Source organism: Typopeltis vanoorti, chromosome 5 (genome assembly GCF_054136105.1).
Source record: "Typopeltis vanoorti isolate ZY-2024b chromosome 5, IOZ_Tvanoo_1.0, whole genome shotgun sequence".
NCBI lineage: Eukaryota > Metazoa > Arthropoda > Arachnida > Uropygi > Thelyphonidae > Typopeltis > Typopeltis vanoorti.
In genome coordinates, this window is record NC_143553.1 from 130363452 (window position 1) to 130388759 (window position 25308).

The following is a 25308-nucleotide window of genomic DNA, read 5'->3' on the forward strand; positions in this document are numbered from 1 at the left end:
AAATCCAACACTAAAACCTAAAGTTGCTTCTGTCACATGTTGCTTATTATCCCTCAGAAATTCAACAAATCCACTCTTTGTTACCACACACTCATAGCAATGTAGACTGGAAGGAGGAGATTGTCTTCCATTAGGATCACCTCCTTATATGCCCAATATAAAAAGGAGGTGCCTAAACATTTCACAATCAATATTCTCTACACTCCTTGCCTATATTCTACCAGATATATAAGCCTGTTAATTTCAACTTCACACCAGATTCAAAATCTTCACATGTACTACCGTTTTAAACTTCCACTCTTTATGGACATAATTCTCCTGCAATCATAACAGTACTCTTCCCTCACCTCTCTTCACCTTCCTATTTTTCCAGAAAGTTATATATCCTTCAATTTCTATTTTTGACAGTGCATCAACCAAGTTTCATTTACACCATCTCTGGGCACATTGACTCATTCATCAATCAACGCAACAAACTCAGCTGCTTTATTTCAAATACTCCTTACATTTATACGAATGTAAGGATCCCCCCCCCGTCTTTAAGGTCATCTCACCAATATCATCGCTTTCTACTCTATCTGCTATGCCACACCTCTCTTTTCAGTCTCACCATAACCATTTCCCTGATTTTGACTAGTTGCCATTCATACCTATTTCATCCTCACCTTTATGCATTTCATCACTGCCATAAATCACATATTCAACCTTGTGTCAGTCTTACTTCTGTCCTACAACCTGTTTCGCAATCACCTTTGATCATTCTACACTAAATTCTTGATTTTGTGCCTTCTCAACAAACAAAAGTTTCACCAAATGTCCAACACCAAACACATTCAAATGCAATCCATCAACCTTAAACTAGTCCAATTTCCCCTTCCAATTCACTCCACAGAGTCACAAACTGAACCACTTTTGCCTTACACAACTCACCATTCATTATCTCTGCTCAGCTTTGACTCATTACCATCATATCTGGGCAACACACAAATAAATTTCCGAACAGCACTATTATCCTTTACTTCCCACATAAACTTGAAGTCTTTCTCCACATTTCTTTTAATTAAAAATACCAAGAAATTATATACTTGGTTTAATTCACCTTTATAATACCACCGTTACCACGAGTTGCTCCAGTCCTGATTATACACCCTCTGTCCAAAAAGAAACAGAACTTTTAGAAAATAGAAGCAACTAGTGCTACTACCTGTTATATCTTTTTGTTGTCGAAAGCGACAACCTTCATTAGTGTTGTGTGAACTGTTTATGACATTTGTTTCATTAGACACTGAGTTATAGTGCCAAGAGTGATAGTGTGCTTTGATCAACAGTCAGAAAAGGAGTTTCAAACAGAGAGCTGGGATTGACTTTTGTGTTAAACTTGGTAAAAGTTTTACCGAAACGCATCAAATGCTTCAAAAAGCATACAGTGATGATTATCCTGTACTCAAGTTTACGAGTGGTTTAAGCAATTTCAAAGTGGTTGTGAGATGCTTGAGGATGACGAAAAGCTGGGCCATCCAAAAACTGGACTGAGCAAAGTTAACACCCAAAAACTGCAATATCAAAGAAAACCTGAAATTGTCCACGAGATTGATTGAAGATGAATTGGGGATTCCAAAATCAACTGTGCACAACATTTTGACTGAGAGTTTGGGCCTTCATAAAATGAATTTGCGATTTGTTCCCCAGAAGTTGACCGACGACCAAAAAATTTATCGAATTGAACACTGCAAGGACCTCATTAAAACCGCTAGTAAGGACTCAAACTTCCTTGAAACGATTGTTACTGGTGACGAAACATGGTGTTTTGAGTATGAGCCCGAAACAAAGTGCCAGAGTGCTGAGTGGAGCCCACCAGAAGAGGGGCATCCAAAAAAAAGTCGCTTGGAGAAGTCAAAAGTAAAGACAATGCCAATTTGTTTCTACGATTCCAAGGACATTATTCACAAAGAATTCATTCCGCCTGGCCAAATGGTCAATGGCGAGTTTTATCTCGAAGTTTTGAAGTGATTGATAGCGAGAATTCGTTGCGTACAGCATGAATATCGTGATGCAGGCAGCTGGTCACTTCTGCATGATAATGCACCGTCTCACCGTTCAAACATTGCAAGACAGTTTTTGAGCAAAAACCAAATTTGTGTTGGAACACTTGCCGAATTCACTTGATTTAGCACCCTGTGACTTCTTTCTCTTCCCCTGACATCATCTGCCAATGAAAGGAAAGTGATACGACACCATTGAAAACGTTCAAGCAGCAGTAACCATGACTCTCAACAGCATCCTAAAACCGATATAAAAAACTCATTTAACAAATTAACTGCAAAATGCTGTATTGAAGCTGAGAGAGAGTATATTGATTGAAATAAATTATTTGAATAATTATAATTGGCCTGTGTCTTATTTTCTATCAAAAGTTCGGTTTCTTTTTGGACAGAGAGTGTACTTCAGGCGCAAACTTTGTTTGCTTACAGTTGGATAAAGGATTAAACCAATTTGTTTAATTGCTTTTCATAATTTAATATCATTCATGCCCACAACTACCACTAAGAGCAAATAAGGACAACAAATCAAAATGGGATAGTTAGTATAAGGCATCAAGGTAGGGATGGGGCTAATGGGGGTCTGAAATTCATGTATACTAATGCTAGGAGTATTAGGAACAAGAAGGAAGAATTTTTGGCCATGACTGGCACTTCCAGACCACAGGTTATTGGCATTAGTGAAACATGACTGACAGTAGATGACATAGCTAGTGAGATTGAATGTGATGGGTATAGTGCGTTCAGGAATGACAGGGAAAATAAAATGGGAGAGGTGTATTGTTGATGATGATAGCTGATGAGCTGCAGCCAAGGAGAATAGAAGTTGAATTGCAGGATAGAGAAAAGAGCACATTTGAGGCCATTTGGTGTGAGATTGTGGCTAGCAGAACTAAATATACAATTGGGTGCTGCTATAGACCAGGTGATGGAAAAGATGGTGGAGATAGTATGCACAAGCAAATAGAAGAAGTGAGTGGAAGAAGGGTAATTATTATGGGAGATTTCAACTATGGTCGCATTGATTGGAGTGAGGAGAAGACACACCGGAGGAAGGAATTGGATTTTATGCGGTTATTAAGGGATAACTATCTGCGACAGCATGTAATGGAAAATACTAGGGGTCAGAGAGTGCTTGACCTAGTAATTGCATCTGAGGATTTGGCTGTAACAAATATGACCATGTTGCCACCAATTGGTGAGAGTGATCATAGGGTCTTGGACTTGGGAGGTGGCTAAAAGTGTGGAATTTACAATTAAGACAGGGTACATGTGGAGTCCAAAAGATGGACTGTGACTAGTGGTGTGCCGCAGGGCTCTGTTCTTGGACCACTGCTTTTCAATTTGTTCATCAATGATATAGGAAAGGATCTGAGAGGAAGTGTTCACTTGTTTGCTGATGATGCAAAGTTGGGTAGAGCAACTGTGAGTGAACAGGATGTCAAAATTTTACAGGATGATTCAGATAGTTTGGAGGACTGGGCTAGGGAAAATGGATGTCAATTTAATGTGGCAAAGTGTAAGGTTATGCATTTTGGGGTGGAAAGAATAGCAATAGTATATCACATTGGTGGAACCGTACTCCAGAAGATTGATGAGGCCAGGGATTTGGGAGTGTTGGTGGATAGGGAATTGAAGTTTAGGCTGCACATTGCAAAAGTGGCTAAATCAGTTCATCAAATCACTTGGCTTCTGAAAAATACTTTAACAAGCAGAAATAAATCTTGTTAAAGTATTTTAACAAGATTTATCTCTTGAAAAATCTTGTTAAAATATTTTGATAAGACCCCATCTAGACTACTGTGCCCAGATATGGGCACCAGGGTTTCTTCTTGATGGGGAGGAGGTGGAGAGGATCCAGAGAAGAGTGACCAAGATGATAGCAGGTCTGTGGAATGAACCTTATGAGAACAGGTTGAAGATTTGTGGGTTGCAAAAATTGGTCAATAGGTGGAAAAGGGGTGATATGATTGCGACATTCAAATTACTGAAGGGTTTCTATAAGATTAATCATCCAGAAGATATTTTTGAGAATAGGACTGGTGGTGGGAGGACTAGGGGCCATACATGGAAGCTGGGCAAGAATGTGGTTAGCAAGGGTGTTAGAACTAGGTTTTTTACTTGGAGAGTGGTGAATGAGTGGAATAAGCTGCCAGTGTGTTGTGGGTGCTACGACCATGAATGAGTTCAAGGCGAGGTATGATAGATACTGTGTGAATGTCAAATAGTTGTTCTTGACATGATGTTAGGGCCTCCCTCGATGAGTCTGTCAACTCCTTGGAGTTGACCGGAATAATAATAATTCTGATACCTGTTCTTTCCCACCATGGAAAGCATGTTTTGGGTACTTTTTTATTCACCATACTACTAATGCTGCCTGAGTTCCATAGAATGCTATATGATTATCCTTTTACTCTTTCTTCATAAATATTCACTTCCTCCTCATTCATATCAGCCAACCTCTTCTTAAGATGTTCAATCTCATCTCTCAAGAGACCACCTCCTGCCATACCGAGATCCAAGCACCATATGCCTCCTATAGTTTTTTGACAGAAATACATCAGAAAACTACTAAATAACTTGGATACTAAGAAGTCTTTTGGTCCTGATGGCATCTCTCCAATTGTTCTCAAACATCGTACTTCAGAGCTAATACCCATCCTACATCATCTCTATAATTTATTATACATATCTGATACTTATCCCAATGCATGGAAATAATCTCATATCCATCCTATTCCAAAAAAAGGTGATAGAATTCTACATTGCAAATTACCTACCAATTGCCATTGCCTCTGTCCTCTCCAATATAATGGAAAAAGTCATCAATAGCCAACTCCTCCACTACTTGCATGCCCATGAATTAATCAGCAAATGCCAGTATGGATTCTGCCATTCAAGATCCACAACTGACCTTATAACTTACATCACTTACTGCTGGACACATACCACAGAAAGGTTTGGAGAAACTTGTGCTGCTGTCCTTGACATTTCCAAAGCTTTCAAACATGTGGTATCGAGGTCTACTAAATAAATTGCCATCCTTTGGTCTCCCAGCCACCCTCTGTAACTGGATAGCCAGCTTTCTCTGCAAGTCAAGGTAGATGGCTCCATCCCTTCAAGCTTCACAACTAATGCTGGAGTGCCTCAAGGCCATGTCCTATTACCTACTTTCTCTCTCATAATAATATATATAAATGACCTACTCCCTACTCATAATAGCCACTAATCCCATCCACAGCTTTGCAGACAATAGTACTCTCCACTTGTCCTATTAGTTTGATAAATCATGCAGTATTGACATCAAGCTACAAGATCATCTGCAACTAGTGCCTTAAACATTGATCTAAATATTATCCTCCAATGGGGAGAGGACAACCTTATGTTCTTGCCTTTTCTTACTCAGAAGATCCCAGCTCACCTATCCTTACCCTCAGTAAAACACAAATCACCAGACAAGATCAGATCTCTTTGCTTGGACTAACATTTACCTCTAGTCTTTCCTGGCATAAATACATTGCATCAATAGCATCCAAGAAACTTGGTATTTCCTTCTGTTCAGGAGTATTTTACACAAACCAACTCTTTACTATATATAAACTCCAAATTGTATTGTGGTTTGTATATAGTGAATTCTAAATCCCATATGTAGAATACTGCTCATGTTTGAAATGGTGCACCTATAACTTCCCTTAAAATCTTTGATACCATCCAGAAGCATGCAAATTAGGCTCAGAAATGATCTTTCTCTTGCACTCACTTCAACCTCTATCTCACAGGTGCAGTGTTTCAGCACTGTTAAAACTTCACATTTTTACATAAAAAATCATCAAGCGTACTTTGTTTTGCACAAGACGCATATTTCATATGTTTGAAATTGTTCCTTATACCACTAAGATGCTTGAATGTGTCGTCTGAACTTACAGATCGCAATTCCATAAATCTTGTTAAAATATGCAAAGCACTTTCTGCTTCACACCAGGTAACGATTTTCTCATCATTGCTATTTTCTTCCTCGGAGTCACTACTACTATTATCTTCTTCTGGTGTATGAGAGATTTATTTTAAGATGTCAGCGTCTGTCGGTATACCCGAAGTTGCGACGCCATTATCATTGTCTATAAAATTATCAATCTCTGCACACGTGTCAAAATTGTTCAAGTTTCGCGCTTTTAACCACGCTGATAACGGTAAGTTATCCTCTTCATCTTCTTCAGATTCACACTTTTATTCCACAAGACCGGCTTTCTTACAACAGTTTTGTATCGTAGACGATGACACCAAATTCCAAGCATCACTCATTAAACGTATTGCGTGAAGTACACCGATCTTCGAGTCGTAAGCATAAGCATTTTCCACAGATTTTTCTCTGCATTCTATCTGTTCCAAGACTAACAGACGACAAAAATGGGATTTAAAACATCTAATTATGCCTTGATTAAGTGGTTGCAAGATAGATGTCACATTCAGTGGCAATAAAACAAGTTTTATGTTTGTTAAATTAGCCACTACAGGATGGGCAGGACAGTTGTCTATCAATAACAAAATTTTCCGGTTTTCGCTGCGAAGATTTTTATCCCACTTGCGAATTTCATTTTCGAAAATTGCAGATGTCATCCAGGAGTTCTTATTCGCTGTATAATCAACAGGAAGTTTCTTTATGTTTTTAAAGCATCTAGGCTTTGCCGATTTTCCAATTACAAGAAGCTTTCTTTTATCGCTACTGGTCACGTTCGCACAAACTAAAACTGAGTCTATTTTTGATAAATTTTCTACCAATGCACTTTGTTTTTAAATTGAAAAGTTTTATCGGGCATTAAATTATTAAAAAACCCTGCTTCGTCTGCATTATAAATGTTGTTGTATCCATACCTTCGTTTGATATCCGGTAATACATTCTTGATCCAGTCCATTGTCCATTGACAGAAACAACGTTTTTGTCAATGGACAAAGCCTCACCACTTTTGTGTAGACAATATTGTTTCTGTTCTTAAAGCGATCAATCCATCCATTGTTGCATTTAAAATCGCTATAACCAAGTTGAACAGCAAATTTTTCTTCCAGTTTTGAACTTTCAAAATTGATCCGCTAATAGGTAAGCCAGCTGTTCTTTGCACTTTAAACCACGAAAGAAGTGCCTCATCAACATCACTTTTATTACACTTTTTAAGTTTTTTACACTTCGATAAATTGCTTTCAAAAGCTTTCAGTCAACTCACGATTCTTCCAAATTGTTGATATTGTAGATGGGGACAAACCATACTTCTTTGCTACTGTCAGATTTGATTGGCCACTTTCCACCTCCTGTATAATTTCTACTTTTTTGGAAAGCGATAAAATTTTCCGTTCGACTCCCAACATTTTTCCACAACCAGAAAATGCGTACGTACTAAATGTCAGTAAAGGAATGACTAACATGTATTATTCGTTCGTTATTCCCATGAAACTAATTTGTAATAAACATGAAATACATGTATTAAATCAAATGCAATTCAAATATACCTTCAAAATTATTCGTTATAAACGTGAATTCGCTGTAACTGTGATCATTATAACAAAGTTCTACTGTATATATATATATACACATATACACACACACATACACTCTTCAGCTACTCTATTTTCTTACTCCTACTGCCTGAATAAACCATCCTATATTTTTAAAATAATATCAATTTCAGTACTTTTTTTTTTTTTTTTTAATCAACAGCAACAATTCTGTAACAAATATTTCTGCAGTTCATCTGCTAGCAGCTGCTTTCATTGATATTCTGTAAGCTGATAGTGCTGCCAACCTATAAATTACATTTAATAATCCAGCAGGTGCATTTTCCTGATGAAAACAGTGCAATTTACAATCAGGCAACACCCCAGCTGGTTTTTGATATACTGTTCCACTGTAAATGTAAAAGCAGCATACACCCAATATAAAATAATCTAGTGCTACATCTCAAAATTTTCAGGACATCCTCACTGATTCGTGATCCAAGTGGATACCCACTGTTGTGTTTTGTCTTTCATCCAATATTATATTTGCTAGTTGTTATTTAACCCACTTTCAAACATAAAGAAAATTTTTATTACACTGCGCCACTCTATGTTTGAAATCATACAATTTTTGTAAGGGAATCGAGCACCAATTAGCACTACAGCTATGAGAACTTACTACAGGCCAAAATCGTCTTACTTATATATATATATATATATATAGGGTTTCCCACAAGATTCATATTTTAATGAGCAGTGCAATGAAACTGAAATTAGGCAAGCATAAGAATCAAGTTAAACAAGATATTTAATTCTCTCACAAAATTATTCTTACATAAGAAACAAGAACTCTATTAAGATCAATACAGTTAGAAAACAATTTATGCATTCTATAAAGAAATTAGATTCTACTCAGCTGAGTATATCATTTACTGCTAGAACTTATGTATAAGGCTTTCACAATTCTCATCTGTTATGATTTCAACTTAGTTTCACTTTAAACAACATCAATATTCAGCAAAACATTTAAAAGTTAATTCTTTTTAGTCTCAGAGATATATTCATAAACTTCAATTTATCAAACACTTAACTAGCAACTTCAATATCTATCAGAGGATTAAAATAGTTCTTAAAAGGTTCAGTCTTAAATATACATATGCATTGTGAGATAACACATTCAAACACGAATTATTTCTTTAATGAAGTTTCTCACATTTTGTTTCACAAGGAAATGTTTTATAATATCGCTCAATCAAGCTGGACTAGCTGGCTTCAGCAACACGAAATTTTACCAAGTTCTTCGGACACAAGCAACACTATCACACGTTAGTTATAGAATAGATATTCTTACCGGTATGATCATCATAGCTTGCACATGATAGAAAATTCTTACATCACTTCTAGGCACTTGATAATCTTCCACTATAGATGACACAAAACTTTTAGTATCCCTGAGTTCAACAACTTATTTGCCAAGACTGGAAAAGATATTTTCTTACTCGTAATAACATGTCTTACGATAAATCTCAATCATATTATTATTATCCACTCACTCAGGTAAATCCTTTACAAGGTGACAGGAAACTATAAATAATTATGAGTTCAAAGTAAGATTCATTAAAATCGGAACAAGCTTTCAAATCTTTGTTGCGACGTTCGATCTCAAGTTAGGTCACATCTCACTACCTATCTACACTCATTCCATTTTCCTTCTGGTTCCTTCTTCCTCTATCTCATAAACCCTCTCTCTTTTTCCTGCCCAAACCACCAAATTATCACGTGATCGTTGTACAGTTCTCAATGCTAAGGCATGCGCTATCATGAAATAACTTAGTTTTCCAACAGCAGCCAATCAAATCACATTAGCAGAGTCTATTAGAAATATTTTCACTTTCCATAACAACAAATAAAATGCATATATTACAGTTCACTTAGGATACATTTACAAATTATATTAATAATTTATATCAGATAAAATAACTAAAAAAAAATTACAATTATTATTTCAATGAACAAATAACAGTAAGTGTTTAAATTAGAATTTATTTAGGAGCAAACTTAGCTCAGGAAATGCAATTCATGTTAAATCATGAATGAAGTATTAATAATCATAAAATTCTTCATTCACAATTTAACAACTACAAACAAGGTGCACACTACAGAAAAATGATGAATGGCTATCGACTTAGAATCATCAGTCAGTTCTTCATAGGTTACATGGAATTATTCTTTTAATTATCTACCCTCAACATTTAAGAAAACCTGTAAGAAATTCTAGTAATTGTAATATTTATATATAAATGTGACCATGCAAATAGAGTACTACAATATTTATTGCACCAATAATTTTATTTTAAATTACTTCACATTCTTACTTACTAAACCAGTCTTTCCACTCTGAATGCCCTTGCAACTCTAGAGTCATTTTCTCAAAGAATTCTGATAATTTGTCTTGGCGAGAACTAGAAATGCACATTACTACATACATTCTTAGCAAAGCATTTTCCAGTTTCTTGGCTGTAGATAAAAAGGAATGTTCTAACCGAGAAAATACTCGTTGGTCAAGATGAGTCCATGCATCTCTGAGTGCAGTCAGGTCAAGAGTATTAATACATGTGCTCAAATGGTCAACAATTCTATCAGGCTGAAAAAAAAAATTTGTACATTGAAAATTTATGCAATTTTAATACAAAGAAATTTTAATACAAAATTGTTTAGCTTATTTTTTTTATGTTACAGCTAAAATACTTAAAATTAATATAAAACTGTAAAATACAATAAATTTGAAAGCATCTTTCAAAGAATGCCCCCCACACACACACACACACATTTCAAACAATTTTTTTAAAACCTATAATATAGCAATACCATTGATGAGCTAAGGATTTTCCTTTTTTTTTTTTTTAATTTTATTTTCTGTATAAATTTTAACAGTTGCATTTTACAAAAGTTAATCTGACCTTCAAATTATTTATTTTATTTTCCAACTTCACATTGAAACAGTGCTACATACTATGGTACCACATGAAGGACCAGAAGAGGCCTAGACCAATAATAATCTGTGCTATCCAACTCCAGACCTGGGGATTCAAGAAGTCATTCTCTGGTAAGTCCTCCATGATGCCAGTGTGCCCTGCAAGGCATGCAAAGAGGGAATCTTAAAATCAGTCAAGGGTCCAAAGCGTAGTAATTAATTCAAATACATAGTAGGCAGCTTTCTCATGACAGAAGGTTGTGAGTGGTCACCCAGCACCACAACTTTTATGTCAATAACAACTAACTCATCTCCTCTTAATTAACTAGGAGTTAGTTCCCTCTTTTGATATTAGATTTTGATTTCAAGCTTTTGTTTAATAAAAATAGACTAATCTGTAATGTGAATGGATAAAGTTTCAAAAAGTTTACAACTAATCCACCCTGAAACCAAGGGGTTTGGATTATTATTAAAAAACGAGAAAGTCCCATTGCGGGACTTTACTCTATTAGCAACATCTCTATCATACTAAACCTCAAACTCACTTTCATTCTTAGCATTCACAATACATCTAGCAGATATTACTCAACAACCAATCTCCACAAATCTACTTCTCACTCCCTTCAGCATACCTTTATATAACTTTCAGGAATCACCTCTCGTTCTTCCTTTCTCACTCCAGTATGTATAATTACCAAAGGCAAGTGATTATGGGGAGCTCTGTAGTCAACTAACATCAGTACCAAGGGATGGAGAGCTGTGAGGAAATGAGGCTGACAAAACATAGATATTTGTTGGGATAAATCTGACAAGAAGTGAAATAAATGAAAGATTAGTAGTGAAATGGATGAACAGTGAATTAAGAAACATCGCTTCCATAACTTCTTTTCTCAGAATTCTCTTTGAAAAGGAGCTACAGAAAAGATAAGCAAGTTGTGATCAGATGCAAAAGGAATATAAATTGTAGGTAACAAAATTGACAAGCCTAGTATAAAAAAGAGAGAAAATGTTATTAGATGAGATCAGTTAGTCAGGCTGGAGAAATTTCAAGCGAGTTTTTCTGCTATGTGACAAATAAAAGGAAGAATAATTACAATTATTACAATTAGGATGACTGAGTGGAATCATTTCATGAGTTTATCAGCATATATCATAGTGGCATGAAAAATCCTGTGCAACATCTAAAAGGGAGATACATGATAAATGCATGTGGGGCTAGAAATAAAAGAATTTTAGGTATATGATATGCTGAATGGGTTAGATGCTAATAAGAGTGTGGGAAAGAATGACATATCACAATGCATTTTTAAAGAATTGTGTACAAAACAGGAAGAAAGGTAAAATAAGGCTGCTGCATGAGAATAATGATCAGCCTGTTTTCTGCCCACTATAGGGTGAAGGCCTCTCCCATTGTGGGAGGGTTATGTCTACTTTTCCCATGGTGACCCAGTCTATCTTGGGAGAGTGTATTTATACTTGGATGAATGAATGTATAAAGGTGGAAGACAATCAAACATCCATGCCTACGCAGGATTCAAACCCACAGCCTCTTGGCTGGAGAGTGGATACACTAATCACTTGGCCAACCAGGCCGACATAGATATATCCAATTACAGAATAGCCTGTTTATCTGCAGTAGCATAAGGTACTGAAATGACTAATTAGGAATAGAATACAGGATTAGACTCATAGAAGTAGAATTATCAATGATGGTTAGCACAGGTTTGTGAAGGATAGGGAAGGCTAGAAAAATTTTGCTCGTTCAAGCAAATACCTTAATCAGGTGGGGGGGGAGGTGTGTCACTGTTGCCTTATTACAATAATCTGTTCAATCCTGGACTTGCTCAATTTATAAGTTTTGTTAATGCTATGATAATTTTTAAGGTGTACCTACCAGTGTTGAAGCAAATAGGTTAACCTTATAGATTAGTATATTCAGTCTAAGATATGAAAAAATTCGCACATTTTATCAGTAATAAATAACCATAAAAAATAAATGATAGGAAGGAGATTTAATAAGTTGTTGAGTGTGCCTATTAAAAGGGGTGATAAATTTGCTGACTGCCATGAGACTGGGAATACAACAGGGCAACTAGAAGTATCAGGGAGAGTACAGGTGAGGATGCATGAAGAAGGTAAATTAGCATGTGAATGGACAGAAAAAGTTGAATTTTGTTCATGAGGTAGCAAGTCAGAGTAAGATGGCAAGTACAAAAGTATGGCAGTAGATCTGGACCCAGTAAGCAACTAACCTTTATGTACTTGCAGTTGAAACAACATAAAAGTCTTGGCATCTTTAATTTATAGTATAACCAAGTGAAAAAAAATTTCAAAATTTATCCATAATCCAGAGTATTTTAGTAATAAATTGTGACACCTTTTGAGTATTTCTATATGGGAAATATGATTTCTGCATTACTTCAACAGTGCATTTGATAAAATCTGGCATCATGGACTGCTACATAAAATGATCAACTGAAATACCACTGGAAATGGTACAACTAATCAAATCATACCTTTTCGACAGGCATATGCAAATCAAGATCAAAGGCGCAGTATCAGCCCAGAAACGTCTCACGGCTGGAGTCCCACAAGGATCATTACTAGCTCCGATTCAGTTTTCCATATACATAGCTGATATCCCACACAATCCATTGTCATCCATCCTAGCCCTGTATGCAGATGATACAGCGATATTAACCAGATCTCTAAAACCACACACAGCCATCAATAAACTACAAGAAAAACATACTACAGATTGAGAAGTGGTTCTCTAAATGGAGACTACAAGTAAACCCCTAGAAGAGCATAGCCATACTATTTACCAGAAGACCGATGCTTCCCAAAAATGACATCCTCCTATTCAACACAAAAATCCCCTGGAAAACAGAAGTCAAATACCTTGCCGTACTACTAGACAAAAGGCTAACTTTCAATTCTCATATCAAGGCTCTCTGTGCAAAGGCATCAAAAGCCATTGCTCAACTCTATCCTCTAATCAACAGAACAGTAAACTAAACACCAGAATCAAACTGCTCATCTACAAACTGATGGTCCACCCTATACCCACTTATGCTTCTCCAGCCTGGAGTCATACCGCTGATACTAACATTCTCAAATTACAACGAGTACAAAATAAATGCCTTCGTATGATACTAAGCGTCCCGTGGTTCATTAGAACTGTGCAGCTCCATCGAGACACAGATGTCCCCTACATATACACTTTTCTGCAAACTACAGCAACAAAGTTTTTCAAAAAAGCATCTGCAAACCCCAATGAACTGGTTCAACTAGCTACGAATTATGATGCCACAGACTGTTTCAAATACAAAAGGCCCAAAGCCATACTAATACCCCCCTCTGATATTTAACCTCCAAGCCCACCCAGGGCGAGCATTTTGCTCACAAACATTTCCACTCACTGTTTCCATGTCAGATAGCAGGGAACATGAAAAGCGCTTTGCTTCACCCTTAGAGTCAGAAATGTTAATCATTAATCATTGGTATTCCGAATATGTAATAAGAGAGATTGGCTGGAACAGCCTAAAGTCCTTTTTAGGACTTACAGGATAACAAATGGCAATGCTGTAGCCAATGAAGTTTTTAATCGAGGCTCAGCTATTGCTGTTACCTACCCATGACTAGAGCTTTTTAGCTCAATAACATCCATCTACACGGATTTTCTTCATTCAGATGATGGGATAAAGAGTCAAGGACTCAGTCCATCGCCCAGTTCTTTTAAGAACATTGGTATTCCTTTGGGATCTGGCTCCCACTGATGAGAAACACTTCCAACACACACACACACACACACACACACACACACTATATCCTTCACATGAAACAACTGATACCATGGTGAGGAACCCAGCATACCCCTCAGGTTGTTATAATTTCCTCCTTTGTAATTCAGCACATAACCTTTTCTGAATGAAAAATTCATAAACTTAGCAATTTCCGAGCGAGTACCACATGATCACTATCACCAACCAGAGGCAGAATAGAACTGACCCACCCCCCAAAAAAAAAAAACTATAATCAGATCTGACCGTCTTCGACCACAAGTTCCATCTGTTACATGCTGCTTGAGGAAGTTGTCTTGAAACAGCTCAATAAATTCAGCTTCATTCTTTTCATGTGATTTCACAGCTACCCAATCAATGTTTGGATAATTAAAGTCCCCATTATGATTACTCTTTTCACACCCATTCTATCTATTTGGTGATGCATTTCTTCATCACTAGCAAACAATCCACCAGGTCTATAACTACACCCTGCTATGTATTTAATCTTGTTGGACTCCTCTCACACACACCAGATAGCTTCAAACTCACTACCACATAAAAAAAACTGTTACTAGTATTGCCATCATAGGTCTCAACTAACTGGATTCAAGTCATCTGATATCAATTGGCAGCATGCTATCTTTACTCCTATCCCATCTAATCTTCCTAAAACTACTGTACTCTTTGCACTCAATACCAGTTAGTATGTCCACTTCTGATAGCCAGGTCTCACTAATGCCTACAATATGAGATCCCAATATAGTAACCAAGGCAACAAAACTCTACTCCTTTGTTTCTGATACTCCTAGCATTCGTGCACAGATATAAGTTATCGGCATGCTGTTTTGTATACTCTAGTCTGTGGTCTGCATGACACTGTTCAATAACTTGCAGTTCTCTGTTTTATCTAGTTCATTACTTATGCAGGCATCTTTACGCATGCTTGATAGGTCCAAACTGGATGAACACAGAATCATTCTCTTCATAAATTATTTCCATAATATAACCATTCCCATCATTAAAACAGTTACCCAACATCATTGCTCTTACACAGATTCTCACAATTTCTCCCATCAGAATTCAGTTTCCCTGACTGCTAAGTCTCATATCAATTAATGATTTTTCAAGACTCCTGATGCCCAATGCATTCAAGTGTAGGCCATTCCTCTCATAGAAATTCAATCTTCCCTCAAAATCACTCCAAACATCCAAGAACTTGTATACATTCCTTCTTATATTGTCATCATAGCCCTTCTTCATAATTCATTTCCATCATATCCAGGTAATATACTTATGATTCTCACTCTTCACTCTCACTTCTTCCAACAACCTTTTCAATATCCCCACTCATACTGAATTTATCACTAGTTAAGTGACTGGTAAATCAGAGGTCAGAATTACCTCTTTTGCTTTTCTTTAATTGCTTGAGTTATATTTTTAATTTGTGCCATGGGAAAACTTGATGTTATAACCTGCTCATCAATGGCAGGTTTTATGGTAGTCACCATACCAAATAACATTCATATTACAATCAACTTACCAGATTTTCATTATTATGACATAACTTACCTGATTCCTTGCTTTGTTTTCCGTTTTGCTGCTGAACATTTTTATTCTTTTTATGTTCCTCTAAATGCCACTCAATTCTGTAATTCTCTTATGGGCAAAGAAGAATGGCTACCAGTTTAACATAGCAATGTGTCATCATCATCATCAAATTCCTGACATGAACCCTCAAGAGTGTACAGGATAGTATATAAAAAAAAATAAAAACTTACATCACCACTAACTTCCTATCTAGAATTTTCCTCCAAATCAATCTGTTACCTGTCAAGACTCCATCATTATCAGATCTTATACTTCTGTCCTCTAAAATACCTTTTACTGTATCAATCCACCTATATCTTGGTCTTCCTGTGGATCTTTTTCCTGCCAACCAGGAAGAGAAAGCTTGTTTAGCTAATCTTTCCTCTCCTATTCTCTTTAAGTGACCATATCACCTGAGATTAGCTCTACTAACCCATTCCTGGATGCTAACAATGTCAAGTTCTTTCCTAATATCCTTGTTTTTAATATGATATTGCCATTGATGCCATCTGTTCACATCCCTAATCTTTCTCAGGACTCTCAATATCTGCTGTCTCTAATTTTTGGTTAAGTGTTTTATTTCTAATTAAGCTCTCAGATCCATAAATTAAAATTGGCTTGAACACTGTTTTGTATACAGCTAGTTTAGTAGTGTTTTAACTAATTTCTTTCTTATTCCATATAAATGTATTCAGTTGACTTCCTCTATACCAGCTTTCTTGATTCTGTTGTCTATATTTGTCCATATTTAATTTACCATCTTCCAGTGGCAGCCCGTGAAGATTTAAATGGGGGGGGGGGGGTACTGCCTATACAAAATAATAATAAAATTCTTTTTTTTTCTAATTAGTAACCAATTTATTAATAAATAATATCAGTAGATTTATTTATTAATAAATTGGTTACTGATTAGGAAAAAAATAATTTTTTTAAAAAATTATTTTGTATAGGCAGCATCCCCATTTAAAACTTCACGAGCCGCCACTGCCATCTTCACTAAAAACCATGCCCAAGTAGCTGAAATGTTTTACTGGTTTATAGGTTCTCCCTTCACGATGCAGTTGATATTTTCAATGCTTCTGCCTATTTTCATTGTCTTGTTATTACTGACCTTCATACCGTGTCTATTACAACAGTTATTCAATTTAGTCAGGGAATCTTATACCAGATTTATTGAAAAGTATAACATCATCTGCATAAACTGATAAGCTGATATTTAAGTTGTGGGGTCTAGAGAGGATAATGATAGGTAAAGAAGCAGTAACATTTTTAAGCTTTATACCAATGCTAGAAGTATCCAAAATAAAGGAGATGAATTGGTGGCACTGATAGCATCAGTCTGGCCAAAGATTAGTGGGATCTCAGAGATGTGGTTGACAGAAGATGATATAATAACAGGAATTTAAGTAGCAGGGTACAGCATTTTCAGCAAGATAAGAAAGTAAAATGTGGTGGTGGAGTACTGCTTATGATAAGTGATAACTTATGTCCTCTAAGAGTGGAGGCTTTCAAAACCATTAGTGTCACGAGGAAGTGATACTAATGGTTTTGAAAGCATATGGTGCGAGATAGAAGTGACCAAGACAGGATATTTAGTACGATGTTGCTACAAGCCAAGGAGCACAGACGGTGGAGAGCAGGTGATGTTTAGGCAGTTGAGCTTGGCAAGTGCAAGAAGAATATTTGTTATAGGAGATTTTAACTATAGTAATATAAGCTGAGAAGAGGAAAATGATGTAGTAATAAGGGAATGGAATTTCTAGAATTCTTGAGGAACAAATGTCTTTAGGCAACATGTAATAGAGGTAACAATAGGTTCAAGAGTTTTGGATTTGGTGATAGCATCAGAAGCTGATAATAACTGAGATGACATCTCTCCCACCAGTTGGAGAGAGTGACCATGTGGTTTTGACTTATAAGATGAATAGACATGCAGGGGTATCAAAGAAAAGGGAACATATGTGGAATTATAAGGCAGGTGATTATAATAGTCTTAGATATCAACTTGGGACAGTTCCATGGAGAGCAGAATTGGAAAGGCCAGGATATCATTACTGCTTGGAAAATTGTGAAGGAATATTTGTTAGCAGCAATAGCAAGCTGTATTACACAAGTGAAGAAGCAGACATAATTTGGTGTAAAGTGGATGACAAACAATATCATACAGGAACTGCAGTTGAAAAAGAGATTATGGAAGAGATATAAGGAGAGGGGTGGAGAGCAGATGCACGAAGAATATACGTGCAGGCCATGAGAGTGACTAGTATGGTGAGGAAGGCAAAACTGGAATATGAGAAGAGATTGGCACTAAGATCCAAAGAAAATCCTAGGGAATTTTTTTTTTAGCTATGTGGCCAGTAGGAGGAGAAATGATAGATTAGTTTAGGTTAGTAGAGTATTTCATCCTGGAGAAGAAGGTTTTAATACTAGAGGGATAGGGCAGGGTCAGGGTTTAGAAGTGCAAGAGAAGAGTGTGTTCCAAATACTGAGTACTCTGGATGTCAGTAAAGCTGTGGAACTGGATGGTATTCCACCACGGGTTTTGAGAGAACGTGCTGACAGCTCCGTTGACCTGGCTCTTCATTAAAAGTCTGAATGCAGGAAAGGTACCCGCAAGAATGGAAGGAAGGTAAGATCGTGCCATTGCATAAAGGTGGTAGCAGACTGGAAGTGTATAATTATAGGCCAGTTTGTGTGTCATCAGTAGTTGTTAAGGTCTTGGAGAAATAAGTGAGGGACTATATACAGCATTGGACAGATGAAGGTAAGTCTGTGAGAATCAACATGGATTTGTTAAGGGGCACTCTTGCTTTAGTAATATGATTGCCTTTTATAATAAAGTGACAAGAGCAGTTGATGAGAGAAAGGCATATACTGCCATTTTTTTGGATTTCACAAAGGCATTTGACAGGGTGCCACATGATAAGCTGATATGTAAGTTGCAGCACATGGGTTTAAATGTCAGGTTAGTCAGACAACCAATTCAAAATTGGTTGTCCGATAAATATCAGAGTTGTGTATGGTGGGACAATATCAAGAAAGCAGAAGGTTACAAGTGGGGTTACACAGGGCTCAGTACTGGGACATGTATTGTTCAACCTTTATATTAATGATATTGTCAATGGATTGAAAGTGGATATTCAGTTGTTTGCAGGTGATATGAAGCTGGGAAGGGTTATCAGTAATAGTGCAGATGTGGCAGCCCTACAAGAGGATTTCAATAAACTAGACAGACGGGCAAATGAATGGGGATGTCAGTTTAATGCAGCAAAATGCAAAGTCTTGAAGTTTTTGGATACATTGATGGGAGGCTGCATACTCGATTGGAGGGGCAGTACTGGATGAAGTAGAGAGAAACGAGATCTGGGGGTGGTAATTAATAGAAAACTGAAATTCAGGGAGCATATTGCAAAGGTGGTGAAGTTAACCCAGAGGATTGCTGCCATATTAAGAAGAATGCTCACCTGCAGAGATAAGTTATCATTAAGTTATATAAGACCCTGATCACACCACACTTTGACGACTGTTCTAAAATTTGGTCCTCAGGATCTGAAAGGTATAAATTAACTGTAGAAAGGGTACAGAGGCAGATAACAAAGATGGTTTCAGGAGTGTACAATATCAGTTGAGGATCGGCTAGGGATTTTAAACTGTTGAGAAGGTAGTTACACGGTTGACACTGGGGAGTTCTTTCACTTCTTGGAAGTTATGAGAGGGAGCTGGGAGCAAGAAGATGAGGAGTGATTTCTTTGTGTGGAAGGTGGTTGAACTGCAGAATGCATTGCCTGAGAGTGATGAGAGCAAGAACAGTCAATTAGTGGTATGATAAACTGCGTTTCCTAAGAAGGACCTCCCACGACGAGTCTCTTGACTCCATGGAGGCCTGAATAATAATAAAGTAAAGAGATAAGATTAACATCTCCAATTTTGATATCAAGTTTGATACCACTTTTCTTCATAATGTTATCCATATAGATAATGAATAACAGAGGGAATAATGTATATCCTTGTCTGACACCAGATTTAACATCAAACCACATCTTCCTGTACTTCCTTCAATTCTAACTACTGACTTACAACTCAAAAACTAAGTATTGCTTGATATAATGCCCAACTGACACATACAACTTTAGCGTTTTGAATAGTTCTTTCTTCCTTGGCACCTTGTTATATGCTTTTTCCAGATCTACAAAACTTAAATACAGATGTTGAAAGTTTATTTTTCACTAGGTCAGACTATAATAAATTTAGTTTAATTCATTATTCAAGTGTGTGCAAACAAAGTTTGTGCCTGAAAGTATCTTCAGGACTGGGGTAAAGTGGTACAACACCAGGCGACTCCTTGCAAAGGTGGAGCAAGCTACCAACACTCCTATCTCGGTATCTCCCATAATGCAAAACATCTCCTTGCGGATATGTATACTGTTATGCATTAAGGGAAGGGCCACTACCCAGACTAGTTTTGACCTTTATTGAGGTCTCTTCAGTGGGAGCCAGGCCCAAGTGGTGATACCAAGGCAGAAGCATTAGCAATATAAAAAACAAGTTACCATAAGGTGTTATAACCTTATCTTATGGTAACTTGTTTTGGTAAAATACTTACTAGCTCTGCATTACTAAATCTTGGTATTTCTAGCCTGGCTCCCACTGATGAGACCTCAATAAAGGTCGAAACCGGTCTGGGTAGTGGCCCCTTGCCTTTAATACAAAACATCATACATCCCCTTCTTGGAGATGTGTTTTGGCATTAAGGGTAAATATTAAGATTAGTGATCAGAGCTTGCTCCACCTCTACCACGAGTTGCCTTAGTCTTGCACTACCTGTGGGATCAGCTAGTCTTGCATAAATTGCAGGCACAAACTTGACATTTTGTCTGTTTGCTTACTTGGAAAAAATGGAGTAAAACCAGGTTTAAAATTGCTTGATATCTTTAACATAACTATACCCAAGTTAAAAATACTTTCTACATTATATATCACGAGGAACTTAAGTTTAGAGGACATAGGAAAGGATGGCTTAATTGTGAATAAGCGAGAGGTATTTGAGGAAATAAATAACCTTTATGTTAATTAAGGCCAGTGGCAGCTGGTGAAAATTTTAAGTGGTGGTGCTGCATATACAAAATAAAATAATAAAAAAAAATTCTTTTTTTCCTAATCAGTAACCAATTTATTAATAAATAAATACATGTTAAAAAATTGCTTTATTAAAATATTTCACCTTCACCATGAACAAACACCAATAATAAAAGTTTCGTATCTCACAGAAATAACGAGCGCAAGCATACGATACACTGCCCAAAGAGCAGTGTCAAGCATAAACGAATATCAAGCGTAAATAGAATATCTCAGTGCATTTGTTTCATGTAACCATAATTGAAAAAATATAATTCTTTTCATATTTTCAACAGTGACACTCGTCATAATTCAGCCTTGTAGCTATGATAAATAATTATATACTAATTTAATAAAATAAGATTACAAAAAATAGTTCACCCTTTCATATCGCGCGCAATCATACTATACACTGTCCAACGAGCAGTGTCAGATTCACTAGTTACGTGCAATGAGAAGCACAAACGAATATCAGCGAGTCTGGCACAATTGGTTGAATGTGATAATATGGACACTGCGTTAGATCGCAGTGTATTTGTTTCGTAATCTAAAGCATTAATCGAACGATTCCATTATTAACTATTCAATCAATCTAACAGATAAGCTTAGGTGTTGATGGTTATTCATGACTTATTTTTCACAGTATTAACAACACCACACACACTTTTATGACAAAGATGTTTTATTAACGCTTATATTTCACTGATTTTCAACTCGGCATCATCAGAGCACAGCACACTTGTATACACGACAATGAGTGAGTGAAACAATATAATTGCAAAAGGCAAAAAGATCTAAAGTCCTATTTTTGGCACCCTCTAATGGGAAAAAAAAAAGCAACAGCTATCCAGGAGTTTTTCTTAGGATAACTGTCTCCCAAATTTTTGGCAAATTAATGCAACCATATTTTGTTAAGGTTGGGAGAATTCTTCAAAGCCATTGCTGACTCAAAAAATAATCTTTCAGATCTATAATGACTCCTAAATAGCACATTCATTTTCCTCCATCTAATCCTGTGTGAAGGAGTGTCCAAAGCGTGGTCTGCCAGTCCCGACTTGCCATAGTAATAGTAGCGAATGTATCTTTCATGTTCTTCCAGGCAGATGTTCACTGATCTTCCTGTTTGCCCATAATAGGCAAAGTCACAGTCACATGGAACTTCATACACTCCTGGGTGTGCTAAAGGGTGAAGTTTATCCTTAGTTGAGCAGATCAGAGTTGCCAGCTTAACATGAGGTTTGAAAGAGGTGCGAAGGCCATGTTTCAACAATACTTTGGCTATCTTTTCCGATGTACCTCTGATATGAGAATAGAAATGGTCATGGTGTATTCTTGTGTATTGGGGGGGGAGGGGCAAGTAATGGGCTTATGTAGTATTTTATCTATTTTGTAGGAATTGTAGCCGTTGGCTAAGAACGTGTGGCACAGGTATTGGAGTTCAGTGGTCAAAGCTGTATTGTTAGAACAAATGGCTCTCTGGCTCTGTGTGCAAGTGTTTTTAAAATGCTGTACTGTTGGACTGGATGATGATGTGATTGCTTATGCAGGAATCTTCCTCTATGTGTGTGTGTGTGTGTGTGTGTGTGTGTGTGTGTAGGCTTTCTGTAAATAGAAAAGGATAGTGATCCATCTGAAAGGTGGGTGACTAATGTGTCAAGAAATGGTAAACAGTTATTTGATTCTTTTTCTACTGTGAAGTGAATTTTGGGGTGTTGGCTGTTTAGGTAGGTGACAAAAGCATCCAAAGTGTCTTGTCCATGGGGCCAGATGGCAAACACATCATTTACATAGCATAACCACACTTTTGGCTTTGTATATAGCTGTGGTAAGTACTTTGTTTTCAAAGTGTTCCATGTAAAAATTTGCTAACAGGGGAGGGGGGGAACCCATAGCAGTACCATTAATCTGTTTGTAGAATTTTCCTCCCCATGTAAAGTAACCTGCATTCATGGTAAATTGAAATAATTCAAAAATATCAGGGGGAAATTTAGACTTGATTAAATCAAGTGTCTATAAGTGGTACATTGGTAAATAAGGAGGTGACATCGAAACTAACCATTATGTCTGAATCTTTTAGGATTAGATTTTTAACCAGTGTTTTGAAATGGATTGAATTTTTTTACAAAAGTAGAGGAGTTGCCTGTAAGGGAGGCAAGCGACTTTATTTTATATTATCTTATATTTTATATTATACTAGATTTTATCACAAAGATGTTTCATTGAATAATAAAACATTTGTGATAAAAGCGTGTGTGGTGTTGTTAATACCGTGAAAAATAAGTCGCGAGTATTCAATCAATGTCGAAACATAAACTGTAACCTTTATCATGTTGTATTGCATTTATATAATGTTGTAAGCATTGTCATTATTTATAAGCACAAACAAAATTTAAATTTTTCATTTTTTCCTTGGGGATGCTGCAGTGTCGCAATGCTTATGTACGGGCCGCCACTGATTAAGGTGATAAGATTTGATGACATATCACTACAAGTCTTAAGGGAATTGGCAGTAGCATTGGAATGCCTGTTTAATAAGTCTTACAACAGCACAAATTCAAAGGGAGTGGAAAGAAGGTAAAATTGTTTCAAATTATAGTCTAATCTATATATCTGGAGTTGTGGAGAAGGTACTGGAAAGATTGATGAGAAGAAGGATACAGAAGTGGGTTGATAACAGCAGTATTCTCTTTGGTTATCAAGATGGGTTTGTTAAAAGGAGATCATGTTTTACTAACTTATATACTATAACAAGGCAACAAATATCTTGGTGAAGGGAGATGCATATACATTGATATACTTGGATTTCACAAAAGCTTTTGATAGACTGCCACACAAGCTATTAAATAAACTGAAACAGATGGCACTGAATAACAACTTCTCAGTTGGATCAGTGACTGGCTGCCAGATAGGTATCAGAAAGTTGTATATGGAGATGCAGCATCCTGAAAAAGGAAGGTCACTAGTAGTACACTGCAGGGGTCAGTTTAGAGACCATTGTTATTTAATTTGTATATTAATGATACTAGGATGGTGCAAAACTGGGGAGAGCAATGAAGAGTCAAGCAGATGTTATGTCCTTACAGGAGGACTTGAATAGATTGCATAAATGGGTAAGTGGAACTATCAGTTAAATGCTGCCAACTGTAAGGCTTTGAAATTTGGTAAGCAACAATAGGATGCAAAGTATACACTTGGTGAGGAAACTTCAAAGGAGGTAGAGGAGATGAGAGATCTGAGAGTGGTAGTAGACAAGGACCTGAAATTCAGGGGCCACATTGCACAAGTTGCGAAGACATCACATTGAATAATGGCAATGATGCTGAGGACCCTGACATTCAGAAATAAAGAGGTTATGATGCCATTGTATATGGCCTTGATCAGGCCACACATGGATTATTGTGCACATATTTGGTTGCTATGTTTTCATGGTGATATGTTAGAAAGGGTCCAAAAGGAGATTCACAAAGTTGGTCAGTAGTCTTTGGAACGTGGAGTATGAGGACAGATTGAGTAAATGTAAACTGCAAAGCCTCATGAATAGGAGGAAAAGGTGGGGGGGGGATATGATTGAGACATAAGCTAGAGCTAGTTAGTCAGGGGTTATTAGGTTGACATGGAAGAGATGTTTCATAGAATGAAGAGGAGAGTAGAACAAGAGGGCATTGCTGGAAACTGTATAAGGAAGATGTGAGCAGAGAAATGAGCAGGTTCTTTGCATGGAGAGCAGTTGGTGAGTTGAAAGCATTGCCCAAGTGTGTTGTGCATGTAGACACACTGAATCAGTTTAAGGCATGGTTGGATGAGCATTGTGTGCAATAATGTGTACATCAACAATGAGTCTCTGATTCCATGGAAGTCAGATGTTAACAATAATCTTCAGCTAAACATCATAAACATATGAATAGTATATATTCATCCTATTGTCCTTTAAATCATTCACTTCATTCTGCATATTAATTGTATTCCACGGTCACTATTCTCCAAGAATGGAACATGCTCTTTATCTCCCTCCATGCTCATACTCTCTCTCTTTATATACTGTAACTTTCAAGATGCCTTTATTTTCTCTTCACTCTATGAATAATCTTTGCCATTAATTCAGTATAACCTCTACCCTCACCACCTTACACTTTATCAGACTCTACAGATGGCAATCCTCAATCTGGTCTTGTACCCATCGTACTAAATCAATGGCTTGAAATCACCTTAGTCATTTTACTCTGGACTTTTCAGTGTAGAAAAAAATCACTGCTCTTCTGATTTAGGCTGCATTTTGACTTCTCTGTGCAGATTTCTTTGCTGTTTTTATGATATTTACATA

The 25308-nt window shown here is 36.8% G+C and overlaps 1 protein-coding gene across 1 annotated transcript in view; it reads right to left on the bottom strand.

Annotated features, from left to right (window-relative positions):
• LOC150106813 (WD repeat-containing protein 91) overlaps positions 1 to 25308 on the bottom strand; it is a 324316-nt gene that overhangs the window by 246212 nt on the left and 52796 nt on the right. Inside the window, exon 2 of the mRNA XM_090392727.1 lies at positions 9906 to 10170. Within this exon, the coding sequence (XP_090248853.1) occupies positions 9906 to 10170 (265 nt within the window). The remainder of the gene's footprint in view (positions 1 to 9905; positions 10171 to 25308) is intronic.